Source organism: Carica papaya, chromosome 3, assembly GCF_054855325.1.
Source record: "Carica papaya isolate Zhongbai chromosome 3, ASM5485532v1, whole genome shotgun sequence".
Taxonomy (NCBI): domain Eukaryota; kingdom Viridiplantae; phylum Streptophyta; class Magnoliopsida; order Brassicales; family Caricaceae; genus Carica; species Carica papaya.
This window is the reverse complement of record NC_142311.1, coordinates 849,225-861,420: the sequence shown is the minus strand read 5'-3', so window position 1 is coordinate 861,420 and position 12,196 is coordinate 849,225. Positions and strand designations below refer to the sequence as shown.

General features: G+C 33.9%; 1 protein-coding gene across 2 annotated transcripts; it reads left to right on the top strand.

Annotated features, from left to right (window-relative positions):
- The first annotated feature begins 1,186 nt into the window (after window positions 1–1,186).
- On the top strand, window positions 1,187–11,337 carry ACBP4 (acyl-CoA binding protein 4). Of its 2 annotated transcripts, none has more exons than XM_088214851.1 (18): window positions 1,187–1,495; window positions 2,383–2,453; window positions 2,969–3,032; window positions 3,134–3,205; window positions 4,032–4,226; window positions 4,319–4,396; window positions 4,486–4,596; window positions 4,746–4,812; window positions 5,343–5,404; window positions 6,299–6,438; window positions 6,824–6,950; window positions 7,030–7,144; window positions 7,904–7,992; window positions 8,934–9,017; window positions 9,088–9,276; window positions 9,735–9,887; window positions 10,113–10,172; window positions 10,795–11,337. In XM_088214851.1, exons 1-18 carry the CDS (start codon window positions 1,334–1,336, stop codon window positions 10,981–10,983), a joined length of 2,028 nt encoding a protein of 675 aa, XP_088070977.1. In that variant the 5' UTR covers window positions 1,187–1,333; the 3' UTR covers window positions 10,984–11,337. The 2 variants fall into 2 exon arrangements, with proteins under 2 accessions (XP_088070977.1, XP_021898883.2); XM_022043191.2 differs by having other exon boundaries at window positions 1,188–1,495; window positions 9,732–9,887.
- The last annotated feature ends 859 nt before the right edge of the window (window positions 11,338–12,196 follow it).

Genomic DNA, 12,196 nt, shown 5'->3' with positions numbered 1-12,196 from the left:
AAATGGTTATGACGTACATTTTATTAAACAATGTCTACTACCATTATAATCATTTTATGAATACAATAAAATAATTGTTTAATTATAATAACATTTATCAAGTATCAAATTATAAATAAAAAAATTAGAGTATATTAGTAACATGACGGCTAAATCATTGAAGTACACTATTTATATGCTAATTTTGTAAATATTCAATACCTTATATTAATAATTATAATAATGTAAATATAACATATACTTACATATGGGTTAAAATTTTATTTCGAGTCTAAATAATTTTAAAACAAGTTAAAATACAATAAAATATGAATTGGAGTGAATCTAAAAGTTAAAAATAGTTTATATAAATTTTTTTTTTTTAAAAGAATTTAGCAATGCGGTGGCCTGTCTCATTGCATTTTCGCCGAACCTAGCATACTAAAATTTCAGAACGCTCAGCTAACATAGCCTTTACATTATTCCGTAATCAACCCAAATTTTGATCATCCTCAACCTCCCTCAATGATACTTAATGTATTTGCAGTACATTTGTTTCAACAACATTCAATTATAAAATGTTCAAATTAATATATTTTAGTGCAGTCCGGCAGCCTAAAAATTCAGTAAAGTATGAAAATTTACAGTATCGTAATATTTTCGAAAAGACCAACAACACAAGTTTAGTCGAATATTTGACAATCACACCATACCCTCCCATGCATCCACATTGTATTTTCATAACTCGGATGATGGAGTCATCTATTATTATAGGAAACTTACGCTCTTAGTACTTATTTATAAAATTTCGTATTATAAGAAAAATAACAAATTACAATTATTATATATACGTTTTAACTTCAATTATATATTTTTTTTGGACAATTTTGTTTAAAAATTTGAACAAAACATTTCAATATTAGAAATTTAGTTATAATTATGCACTTTTCAATAAACAAATTAAGTTAATTATAGAATTTTAATTTTAATTTGGTACATTTTCAATTATTTTTTAAAATTTATTGACAACTTTTTTTCAAAAAATTAATTGATATATTTAATATCCAAAATATAATTTTCAATTAAAATTAAACATATTGGAAATGGTTTTTTTTTTTTTTTATTTTTCTTTTGGTTACCCAAACAACCAAACGTGTCACCGTAAACTTCAACACCAACCGTCACAGTATATATGACGAAAATTCATTTTTCTCAAAAACCAAAATTGAGAAAGTCGTTTTTATTTTTTAATTCACACCTTCGCTTCCATCTTGAAATACACACAATTCTCTGTCCCCGCACGATCGTTAATTAATCTCTGATCGAATCTGCAAATCGAGAGGGAGAGAGGGGAATGGCTATGGCGAGGGCAAGCTCTGGCCTCGCATACCCTGAGCGTTTTTACGCTGCGGCGTCTTATGCTGGATTCGACGGATCTCCCGATTCCTCCGCCAAGGAGGTCAGCTCGAAGTTCTCGAACGACGCTGCTTTGCTTCTCTACGCCTTGTATCAGCAGGTGTTTCTTCTTCTCTGCACTATCGTTTCCAATTCATGTCGTACGGATCCAGCGCTTTTGACGCGGCTCTGTAGTTTCCTCCACTTATCGGCATTCATTTCCTAGTGTGTTAATTGTTATGTGAAATGTCAACCTTTTTGTTCTGTCGTGGAAATTTACTTTACGTTGCTGGTGTTGATCTGGAGCTAGGTTTCGACGTTTTATGTCAGTGTAGTTTGTGGAGGTGTTGGCATTGCTTTGCGTTAGTTTTAAATCGCTGCTAGTCGAATTATTGTTATTTGTTTATATTTTGGCCAAATAGTATTCTTGAACATTAGGACGGATGCATTTCTTTTCGGCAGTTTTTTTACTTTTCCTTGTGATGTTGGTTTTTAGTGAAGACTGTTGTGAAATCTTGTATTACTGAGGTTATCATTTTGTAGTATAGCTATTTGGTTTCGTCTTGGAGGGTTTTTGGTTATTTACTGTTGTAATTTTTTGTGGCTAGAACAATTTAGTCAGATCTGGTTTTTACAGAGTGAAATTATGCCAATAAGGATGGTGATCTGGTTGTACATGTGGTTTTTGGGATGGTTGCTGAAAGAACACTGCAAGGAATATGGGGAAGTTCAAATTATGATTTAGCTGACCTCTTATAAATTGATGATCAATTTTATGTCGTGTTTTCAATTGCTGAATCATTGCCAGCAGTCACTTGTGGGGTTGTTTTAGAGTATATGTTCAATCTAACCCTTGTTTGAGGAAAATATTTGGATTTCATCTGACATATGGACTCAAGTTGCTCCTTAAGGCAAGAGTTGACTGTTGTGGATCTCATCTCACTATGGCATTAATCATTTGATCTGATAGCATATTTTACTGATGTTTGGTTTCTACTATCCTCACAGGCTACTGTAGGACCGTGCAATATTCCAAAGCCTAGTACATGGAGTCCTGTTGAAAACAGCAAATGGAAAAGGTGTGTACATTTTTTCAGTTATGTGCATGTTTCGTGTGCTACTGCATTCTGGTTACATGGTCATGTTTCAGTTACAAATTTTATACTCTGTGCTGATAAGTGGATTAGACGTCATAATCTTTAAGGGCTCATGGAGAATATATGTGGCCTAGATTTTGAATATAGGGCTGCTTTCAAGTCACTGGGTACTTGTGAGTTAGAGAGTTGCAACCGAGTGCAAGATGTTTGAATTTCTCACAAAATGCAGCCAGAGATATTGTTGCAACAAATTCTGAAGAATTGTATAGAAGGATTCTATATTAAGTTGAAATTCTATATAACTTGTATAGGACATCTACTTCTAATGTTAATGCAACATGTGGTTATAGAAGGATAATGAAGGGGTTTTCTGACATTTGAGGTCATATTTTTTGACTGTATCAAAGTTTGATCTCTTTCAAGGCAACACATCTATGTGTGTGCATACATATTTCTCTTGGGCTTCTTCTCTAAAACATTTCATATGATTTATGTAGTTGGCAGGGACTAGGAGGCATGGCTTCCACTGAGGCTATGCGCCTCTTTGTGAAAATACTAGAGGTATGCATCTATGAGTTCTCCTGGTCCATCTTTGTATGAATTTGACTGACAACTTGAGTTAATTGTTGTCATTTTTTCCATTCTTATTCTGCTTTGCGTAGGAAGAAGATCCAGGATGGTATTCAAGGGCATCAAATTTTGTTGAGGAGCCTGTTTTGGATGTTCAAATGAATGTGAGTTGTTTTATCTTTATTTTAGGTGATTTAATTATTTTATAAAGATTGGTTAGTAATTTAAAATTTATTTTGATATGAATCATATATATTATAGTTAATATAACATAAACATAGAAACTGAAGAAATGGACTATATTGAGGGGCACTGATGCGGTGTCTTGTCAATTATGTAAAAGATAGAGAATTACAAATGTTCTCATTGCTGTTGCTCGTATCATATATTGCACACATCAGTTATTATATCATGATTGCAGCTCATCTTTAGTTTTTCGGCTGCCACCACTGTACATTAAGATCATTCAAGTATACTTCTCAATGGCATGTTAGTGTCCTTTCACCACTTATCAGTCTCGATCATCAATGTCTCACCATCTGTGCAGGAAGTTAAAAATTGTAGCTATCATCACTTTTCTCTTCTGTTAACTCTCAATAAATGTGTAGTGCCTCATATTGATTATGGACAGATATAAACTGAAGATTTTCTTACATAAATCTTTCAAAGAATTTATTCAAAAGAACATAAATCATTCAAAGGATGAGTACCATACATATTGTTTCTTATCACTGTAAACTTGTATTTGTGTAGGCATGTTTTTTATTATGCTTTGCTGTTTTCTTTGTTGCACAACATATGGCCTGAAACTGTAAGGAGAAGGGAAACTGACTAGTTGAAACCTATGCTCCTCAACTACAATCATTTTCCTCAAGTGTTTCCTTTGGTGCTGGAAGATTTTTTCTTTCATTCACTTTACACTTTATATAGTTTTTCTCTAAAACAAAAGTAATATGATGCCTATTTTCTAACTCTTTTACTTGTTTGCAGCACACTTCAAAGGTTGAGCATGTCATTGAGAATGGAACTTCCTACCCTGAGACAAAGACTATTGCGGCTGAAAATGGAAATGTGATGGAAACTCAGGATAAGGATGTTGTATTGGAAGGCCTTGGTTCGGTTGTTATCTATGATCAATGGACTGCCCCTCCAATATCTGGCCAACGCCCCAAAGCCCGATATGAGGTATTGTGACTCCATCTCTTGAAATCTGGTGCTGTCTGATTCCTTTTCTTGGTTCCTTTTCTATCCACTGAACAAAGTTTTATTATTTTCAGCATGGAGCAGCAGTTGTCCAAGACAAGATGTATATATATGGTGGAAACCACAATGGGCGCTATCTTGGAGACATTCATGTATTCTCAAGTTTTGTGGCTTTCTACCATTGCAATGATTTCTTGTGCAGATTATCTTTTCTTGAATCTTGATTTGTGTCTTAATGCAGGTTCTGGATTTGAGAAGTTGGACTTGGTCCAAAATTGAGGCCAAATCTGGGCCCGAGTCCCAGGAATCGCAGTCTCATGCAGCGTCAGCCTCCTGTGCTGGTCATTCTCTGGTCAGTCTGGAGCTAAATTTCTCTTTGTTATCCATCATCTCTGAAAACAAAATTTTAACGAAATATAATAAATTACATCATATACTTACTGGTGTACTTTTAGTCATTACTGGATATGTTTCTTGATTGAATCTTCTCTGTTTATGCAGATACCCTGGGACAACAAACTTCTTTCAGTTGCTGGTCATACTAAAGATCCTTCTGAAACTATCCAGGGTATATGTATATATTTTCATAGTTCCTTTCAGGTTATATTGAGTCAAACTAATTTTTTTGGGGAGATAGGACTCCTGTGGAAAAGGGAAGCAGTTGTGATAGAATAATTATGGGTACTGTTTTCTAGACGGAGAAAGTTGAGGAAAAAGATTATAAAACCATTCTATTATTTTTCCTTCGTTATTCTCTTGAATTTTGTGTGATTTCTCAAGTAAATGGATGCACGTTAAGAAAGGAAACAACTTTGTGGTAATGGAAGCTCATTATTTTATTTGATTTTCACATTATGTTAACACATATGTACAGTGAACTCCTTTTTATTTCAAATAATTGAAACTCTGCTGTGTATAATGGAATTGTTTCTGAGAAAATTCAGTAGTGCAAAGGACCCTGAAATTTTTTTTCAGATGAAATAGAAATCATTCTATGTAGCAACTAATACTATCTATTTGTCCCAGTTAATGCTGTATCATCCATTATATTTTTCTTTTAAAAATGCTTTACACTTCTGTTCTCTGTTCCTATGTCAGTGAAGGCATTCGATCTGCAGACTTCAACTTGGTCAACCTTAAAGACTTATGGGAAACCACCGGTACTTATCTTTTCTGGCTGTTATGTATCTCTTTTCTCTCTTTAATAGCTAGAAAATTATGTGTTAATAATAACATATTCTGTTTGGTTTGGTCTCCTCTCTCTTCATTTTCCCCTGTTCCCCTGCCAAAGAAAAGGCTGGTACTCATTCTTGGATGTCCTAGAAATTGTGAGCCCCCAAGGCAATGTCAGCATCACATAGTTGCTTATATTCTTGAAAACACAAAAACCATATGTTCAGACTTAAAAATAATTGCTAATTCATATGTTTATACACAAAAACATAATATGGTGATTTTCCTGTGTCTGGACTGTACTCAAGTATGATAAAAACAGTTTTCTAAAATATGTCCACATATGTAATCTTAGAAAATTTTTTCATTTACCATATAAAATATTAACGTATGTAAATCTAGAGAAAACTAGAAAATATTTTCATTTGTCAAATGGAGCCCAAAATTTTTTTATTTTCATTTTGCTGTGATGGTGTGAATTGCTGGGTAGTTTTATCTAAAACTGCATATAGTTTTGGGAACTCAGAAGTTTAAACTAAAGACTATTGCAGTAGAATTGGGACTTATATGTGAATAAAAAAGGTGAGCATATGAATGCTCGACTACCTTCCAAATGAAGATCCTTGAGCTGTCGCTGATGATTATTATTGTCATTATTTTAACTTCGTCAGTGTTCTCATATATTTTTTATAGGAAAAGAAATATTATTCAAAGCATGAGAACAGAAAAAAGTACAAGTAGACAGGATAAGATATCCTCAGAAAAAAACCCCCAAAAATGAGCAGGAGAAAAAGAAACAAGAGAGGGACAAGGAAGGCTCAGCATAGAGTAGCTATTCTAATGTATTCTGAAGATTCTAAGCATCTATTCATTCTTTGCAGGTTTCACGTGGGGGTCAATCAGTGACACTAGTTGGAACAACCTTGGTGATATTTGGAGGGCAGGATGCAAAAAGATCACTCTTGAATGATCTGCATATACTGGACCTAGAAACCATGACCTGGGATGAAATAGATGCTGTGTAAGATAAAGCTTCCTTTCATTATCATTGGTTTTCTTCATTTTATTTGTCAGTTTTCCTTGTTAATGAATATTAAGGAGTGAAAGTCATCTGATTGGCAATTTACATCAGTAATGGTACTGGTTCAAATAAGTTGTATTTCTTCCTGGCAAAAGGTATATCAATGCGATCTTAACCAGATTGGGCTTCTGTATTTGAATTTGAACCAATTTAAATCAGACAAAAGTGATATCAGAGAGTTATTAAAAATGATAAACATATGAATTTAAATAATTTAGCTAAATGAATCTGTGAAGCTTGCAATGTTTTTATATTGTAATATTTATAACTAGACTCAAACCCTGGTATAAACTCTGAGTATTATTTTTTGTTCATGTTCTTTCAGGGGCGTGCCTCCTTCTCCAAGGTCTGATCATGCTGCTGCAGTACATGCAGGGTGTTACCTTCTGATTTTTGGTGGGGGCTCACATGCAACTTGTTTCAATGATCTACATGTTCTTGATCTGCAAGCTGTAAGACAACATTCTTTGCGTTTTTTTCTGTTATGTGGTGGGTTGTTCTATGTGTTTCTCATGTATTTATAATTTATAGATGGAATGGTCAAGACCAATTCAGCAAGGTGAAATACCAACTCCACGGGCTGGACATGCTGGTGTGACAGTCGGGGAGAATTGGTTTATTGTTGGTGGTGGTGACAATAAAAGTGGTACATACCAGTTTTTATCATTTAGGTTTAATATTCACCGGTACCCTTTAAGAAGTTCAATATTTGAGACAAAAATTGATTTTGAAATGACGGTTGAGCGCATGAGTTGTTGGATGAAACTTACTTCACTTTGATTATATGTTGAATATCACTGTATTCAAAGGGTTTATGGCATATTAAGCTGATTTTAGTGCTCAAGCTTAAGATAAAGGTCCAAAATGATCCATTATAGAAAAAACCTAATCTGTTTATATTATAAAATGATCTTTTTCAAGTCTGTTCATGTTTGCGGAGAAGAAAGAGGCATCAACTATTGAACAACCTTGCCCACCATAATGAACTGAAATTTGCTTGAAACTAGTCGAATATTTCCAATGGTTGGATAAGAGTTGAAACTCGTACTCTATTCCACATTTTTGTGATTGATGAAGGAGACTCTTAAGGCTTCAGTTATGTTTTTTTTTTTCGTTTTTGCCTTCCCTCGATTATATGCTGTAATTATAAACATGTTGAAGAGATTATTTATGGAAGAGTTAGATTCATTTTTTTTAAAATAAAAAGTTAGATTATTATATAATATAAATTTTTTCTGATGTCTTTAACTTGTGAAAAGATTATTTTCTTTCACAAGAAATAAAATATGTTGATGTTTTGGAAGATAAGGAATAATAACAGTGACTTTTGTTAGGCGTACTCTGTGAATTAAAATTCTTTATTGCATATAATTGATATATGTTTCCTCATGTTTATGACTTGCAGGGGCCTCAGAGACTGTTGTTCTCAACATGTCTGCTCTAGTTTGGTCAGTTGTCACTTCGGTTGAAGGGCGTGTCCCTCTTGCAAGTGAGGTAATTACTTTTTTCAGTAGTTTTTCTGAGCTGGCACATGACTCACATTCCTGTTTCTGTTTCTTGAGCCCTTCATTCTCAAGGTTTTTGATTACTTTGAATGAGACTAAAAGATGAAGTTACCTGCTTTTAGTTTTCTTAAAATCATATGCAATTATACACACACCACACAGAAGTGAAGGCATCACAGCTCATAGGCAGCTCCTATATGAAGTAGTCTTACAATTTGTAATTGTTGTCTTGGAGTGCATAATACATAGCAAATTGCTCAAGTAGTGTCTTAAATTATCCTAACTAATATCATTATCCTCAGTTTGACTGCTCACAGGATTTCCTTTAAATGATTGTTTCATAGTTTTTCACTTGTCAGTTCTGCTCCATGATTATTACAGCATCTTTATAAACTTGAAAATGACTTATAGGAACAATCAACTATGTTCTAATTTAAATCTGGTATCACACTTTTCATAACTTTAATATTGTCCTTGGAAAATCATGACATTGTTATGTTATTCAGGAGGAATATAGACTGTGGACCAAAGATACACATAGTTTACCCTCCTCTTATCCTTCCCCTTCCCTTCCTCCCAAAACCAGAACAAAGTGTTAACTAATATTAAGAAGAAATGATTAACTAATGGTCTTCTGTTCTATGTTATGCTGGCCATATGATATGAAGTTGTAATGCTGTGCGCTCTGCTAGTGAGATAAGAACTTCATGTTCATTTTAAGATTATATAGAAAAATAAGGTTTTATTTGTTCCTCTTTAATGAGTTTGCATAAATGAGTTAATGATCTAGATGTCTTTCCATTAAAAATCGTAAAGTTCTGCAAGAAATAATTAATTGCATGTGGTCAGGGTGCAGGGAAGGTACTCTTCTTTTCTGGTTACTGTAGTATCATTTGGATATTTTTAAAAGTGTTTTGTTTCCTATTGCAGGGCTTGAGTTTGGTTGTCAGCTCATATAATGGTGAAGATATACTCATATCCTTTGGAGGATATAATGGCCGGTATAACAGTGAGGTAGGAAGAGTAATTTCTACTTATTCTTCTGCTCAAGTTTGTTCCTTATTATAATTTCTGTTGCTGTTAGGTCAATGTTCTTAAACCAAGCCACAAATCAACTTTACAATCAAAGATAATGGAGACTCCTATTCCTGACAGTGTCTCTGCTGTGCATAATGCTACAAATGCTACTAGAGATGTGGAGTCTGAGTCTGAAGCTGGCCAAGAAGCAAAAGTTCGGGAAATTGTTATGGACAATGTTGATCCAGAGCCTGTGGTATGTGGTATTTCTTATTGTACTTGTTTTTGGACTCTATAACAATCATCAGAAATTTGGTGTCTGTAAGATATACCAAAACTCTTCTCCCCCTCCCCCCCAAAATAAGTAAGCAAAACTCTTCTTTCTTTCTGTGTTCGTCTCGGGGAAAAGGTTGGGCTGGTCATCAGAGGACAAATTCATATATGTTCACTGTATCTTTTGTCTAAAAGCCATGTTTATATTGGTAGCTTTTTATTGAACTTAGTTTTAAGTGACTTTCTTGTTCACATGTACTTGTTCAGGTCAATTTGGATGATGCACTTGTATCTGAATCATTACATGTTTTTGGGCTTGTTTTTAGGAATTTTAAATTGAAAAATATGTTTCTTTTATTTGTTTTCTTTTATATAAAATTTTTCTTCTTGCCGAGTTTGTGCAGTCCTTTCTGCCTAAACTTCTAAGGTTTGATGCAGAAGTCTAAAGGTCCGGAAACCAGTGAACAAATTATCGCAACCCTTAAGGCAGAAAAAGAAGAATTAGAAGCAACCCTCGGCAAGGAGAAGCTACAGTCTCTCCAGCTTAAGCAAGAGTTAGTGGAAGCTGAAACTCGAAGTGCAGACTTGTACAAGGTAACCATAAGCATTGGTCTAAGTTGCTTTTTCATGTGAATTAACATGTGAGATATATGACACATAGTATCTAAGGTTTTTCAGTTTTCTCAAAATTCTCTAGCTTCAGTTACTTGATAATTAAGAAGCAACTATCATAGTTGGTTTGCAAATTTTTTGTTTGCAACGTAATGTGTCCTTTAATGTTGAACAAATATCCTGAAGGTTTGTGTATTCACATTGTAGGAGCTTCAATCTGTACGGGCCCAACTTGCCGCTGAGCAGTCAAGATGTTTCAAATTAGAGGTATTATCTTCTTCAATATTGAATTTCTCCCATGAATTGTTTATCTAAGGTAGTTAACTCTTAAATACTTTAAATGGTGAAATTGCTAGCTAATAAGTTTTCTTTCTCATGTTGCTCGATTCCAGTTTGTAATCCTTTCGGTTAGAGTGATCTTACTTGGACTGATTCTATTCAATCTGTTAGTGTTTCCCATGTAGGAAAAGGGCTAAGAAACGTAGTCATTCTAGTCTAATGCTGTTTTTTTTTTGGGGTTGGGGATGGGGGCAAAGTATATCCCTGATTTAGGATTGAAAGAAATTTATTAATTTAATATGCGCCTTCTGAATTTTGTTCACTCTCCATTTAGTTGCTCATAGATTTGTAGGATCAAGTACGGTAGTTTTGGGCCTCCGAGTATATCAAGTCTCATTTAAAGAAAGTAATGTTTCTGCTTTGGAGAAGGAAAGGTGGTCATAATATTTTAAGACTGGTGACCAATGTGTCAAGAGTGGCTTAACTTAATGACCTCTCGTGCTGTAACTCTGATGATTCTTCCATCGTGTTGGAATATATTCTAACTACTACTTCCAGTTTAGAATTGTTGAACGATGTCAGATTGCTGATCACCCTTTCCAACTGACAGGTTGATGTTGCCGAGCTACGTCAGAAGCTCCAAAGAATGGAAACACTACAAAAGGAACTCGAACTCCTGCAGCGACAGAAAGCTGCTTCTGAACAAGCCGCTTTAAATGCTAAACAGAGGCAGGGCTCGGGTGGTGTGTGGGGTTGGCTAGCGGGAAGCCCTCAAAATCAAAATGTTGATGAAGCCTGAAAGTTGTCAAAGCCTTATTAGCTAGCGATTCCTTATATTCAATTCATATTTTTATCAAGTTTTCCAAAAAAAAAAAATATATTTTTTGCTTTTACGACCCACAGTTCGTCGGGTAATGGGAATAAGATATAGAAGCCCAAATGGAACCCCTTTTGGGGTTTTGCATCAATAGATGTTCCTCATTTCTCATTTTTAGAGTTCTGTATTCAAAAGTGAATACCCTATTTTGCTGAGTGAAGGTATAGATCAACATTGTTTGCCGAGGAGTAGGAGAAAAGAGTGGCTTAACGAGGATTATAAATTTCATTTCAGAATGTTATTGGTATTCTAAAATGTTTACTTTCTTCTTCCTAAGTTATCTCGGTCTCATTTTAGTCGATCAATTGCCAGCTTATAATGTTTCATGTCTTCCCAATCCAATTGTAACAGCATGAATCCCATTGAGCAGCAAGCGGAGTATGATTGGTCTCGAAACGAAAAAGAATTCAGATTTAGAACGGTTTTTTAGTCGAACGATATCTAAAACTTAGTGTTTGTCAGATATTAGAGTAAAATCTAAACATATTCTTATGTAATCTGCGTAAAATTTCAACGGCTGTCTGTCTACCTAATGGGCACGCAAACATGTTTTTATCGTCGTTGTTTCCTTACAATTTTGAACAATAATTACCAGTTTGATATTATCTTCTTCCCTTACCTCATGTTAATCAGGTTAAGGATGCATAACTTAAGACATGAGCCTCCCATTATTTTTTAAGATGAAGCAACAACAGAGATAATACAGACAAAAGAATTTAATAGAAATATGAATGCTCAGCGATTTACATTCTGTGATATAAAAGTTAAAAATTTCCAATATATTTGCTAAGGGTTAGACAAAATCAACGTAGTAAATAATGTACGAAACAAATTTGTACTAATTAATACGAAATGATACGAGTATTAGTTGGTATACCTTATAAATCTTAAAATTTTCGTATTCTTTAACTCAAAAAATTAAAAGTTAGTGTCAACTTTTATATAAAAAAAAAAAAATTAATGCAAAATGGTCGAGTCTAGTTAGTTTCGTGTAATATTAGTATATTTTGCAATTTAAATTATGGGTTATTTAATATATTTGTAAATTAATATTTAGATGTATATAAGAAATATTATTACATTAATCTGTAATTTAAAAAAATCCCATGAAATAAACAGCTTTAATCTACTGCAA

Excerpts from the sequence above, each read along its gene's own strand:
- ACBP4 (XM_022043191.2), top strand. The coding sequence starts at position 1,334 with ATGGCTATGGCGAGGGCAAGCTCTGGCCTCGCATACCCTGAGCGTTTT. Across the intron at positions 4,813-5,342 it reads TCCTTCTGAAACTATCCAGG|TGAAGGCATTCGATCTGCAG; the intron begins GTATATGTATAT and ends TTCCTATGTCAG. Across the intron at positions 9,888-10,112 it reads GAAGTGCAGACTTGTACAAG|GAGCTTCAATCTGTACGGGC; the intron begins GTAACCATAAGC and ends TTCACATTGTAG.